Below are 1,917 nucleotides of genomic sequence, written 5' to 3' on the forward strand. Positions count from 1 at the left end.
TCTTCACTGAGGTGGATACCCAGGTATTTAAAGCTGCTCACCCTCTCCACTTCTAGCCCCCGGATGAACAGTGGCCGATGAGGTCTCCTCTCCTTCCTCATGTCCACTATCATCTCCTTTGTCTTGTCTGTGTTGAGGCTGAGATTATTGTTCTTGCACCATGACATCAGACCAGCCACCTCCCTCCTGTAGGCTGCTTCGTCCCCGCCAGTGCCTCCTCTCTGTGCTGTGGCTGGAGGTCTCAAAGTGGGTGCACTATGCTCTCTGGCTAGATAGTAGGGCTGGCATTTCAGCACTCAAAACTCTACGTCTGGCAAACAGTGCTTATAAACAGTCTTATGTGGTTTTGCTCACTATTCTACTGTATGTATTAAAGGGCTTCATGTTACAAAAACAGTATATTACAATTATTCAGAGGCAGTCAGCCATTTGAATTTATTGTCTTCACATCATGCCGTCTCCTCACATTCATCCTATTACTATGACTTTTGCTTAACACAAGGACTTTAAATTGGCAAATAAATTTCAAGTGTTGCTGATTGTGTTTATGTTGATGTGCTTAGGGAGGCAGTGGCTGGCTGATGCAGTTGTATTTACTGTAAGTTTCTTAACTGAATTGTCTTCACTTTTTATTGTCTCCTTTTTGACCACCGGTCTGTCTCCAGTTGGAGCGTCAGTGTCAGGATCTTCACAGTGAACAACATATGACTAAAGAGGAGAATGAGAAGCTGAAGCAAACGAATGATGAGTTAGCACGGGAGCTGGAGCACACTAGCCATGAGCTGATCTTGGCACAGGAGCAGCTGAGTCAGCTGGAGGAACAGTCCACACGGCTTCATGAGGAGAAGGAGATGTGAGTTATACAGTTGGTAATCTTAATTACCCTTGTTTCTTTGTAACTCCAACCCCGATTATTTGATTTCTCAAGTTCCTGTTTCTTGCTCATTGGTCAGTGATGGAATCACATTTTTGTGATTGTCCTACATGCGTCAAAACACAATTTATACTGTTAGTGAGCAAGTTGCGTGGCCTGTAATAATCGTGCGGACTTGGATGTTTCTGCTGTCATCCAACTGTAAAACAGTTAAGATTATTTTCTTGGTTACGGACAATAATAGTGGTAGTTAGGTTGTTGTAACTCATAGTTTCTTTGTGTATCTTATTCTTATGATTCCTCTGAGGTTTATTCTTTTATAACATGTCTTATGTTTCAAAAGGTGTGATGCTGTGTAATGAAAGTATACAAGAAAAGTCCCACTTTTTTGCCTGGGTCATATTTTCTGACTAGGATTTAATAAAGTGTAACCACATTGGTCCACCTGAAGGCAGTCACAGACCCCTGGCTGGATTCCCTGCAGTTTGCTAACCGAACAAACAGGTCAGTGGATGATGCAGTCAACATGGCGCTGCATTACACCCTTCAACACCTTGACTCACCAGGGACCTGTGCTCTGATCTTATTTGTCAACTTCAGTTCGGCATTTAGCACCATCATCCCAGACATCCTCTACTCCAAACTTACCCAGCTCACTGTGCCTGCCCCCCCTGTCAGTGAATCACTAGCTTTCTGATGGACAGGAAGCAGCAGGGGAAGTTGGGGAAAACCACATCCAGCACTTGGTCTATCAGCACAGGTGCCCCTCAGGGATGTGCGCTCTCCCCACTGTTGTTCTCCTTCTATACCATGACTGCACCTCACGAGACCCCTCTGTAAATATCCCAAAGTTTGCAGATGACACAACAGTCATCAGTCTCATTCAAGATGGTGACAAGTCGGCCTACAGATGGGAGGTTGAACAGCTGGGCCTGTGGTGTGGTCAACCTGGAGCTGAACATGTTGAAAACAGTGGAAATGATTTTAGGAGGAGCTCCCCCACCCTATCTCCGCTCACCATACTCAGCAGCACTGTTTCAGTC

General features: G+C 45.0%; 1 protein-coding gene across 1 annotated transcript in view; it reads left to right on the forward strand.

Moving 5' to 3' along the window:
* Positions 1-1,917, forward strand: part of cracr2aa (calcium release activated channel regulator 2Aa) — an 18,726-nt gene that overhangs the window by 10,510 nt on the left and 6,299 nt on the right. The window contains exon 8 of the mRNA XM_020603022.1: positions 666-853. Coding sequence (XP_020458678.1) covers positions 666-853 — 188 coding nt within the window. The remainder of the gene's footprint in view (positions 1-665; positions 854-1,917) is intronic.

Source organism: Monopterus albus, unplaced genomic scaffold, assembly GCF_001952655.1.
Source record: "Monopterus albus unplaced genomic scaffold, M_albus_1.0 scaffold59.1, whole genome shotgun sequence".
Taxonomy (NCBI): Eukaryota; Metazoa; Chordata; class Actinopteri; order Synbranchiformes; family Synbranchidae; genus Monopterus; species Monopterus albus.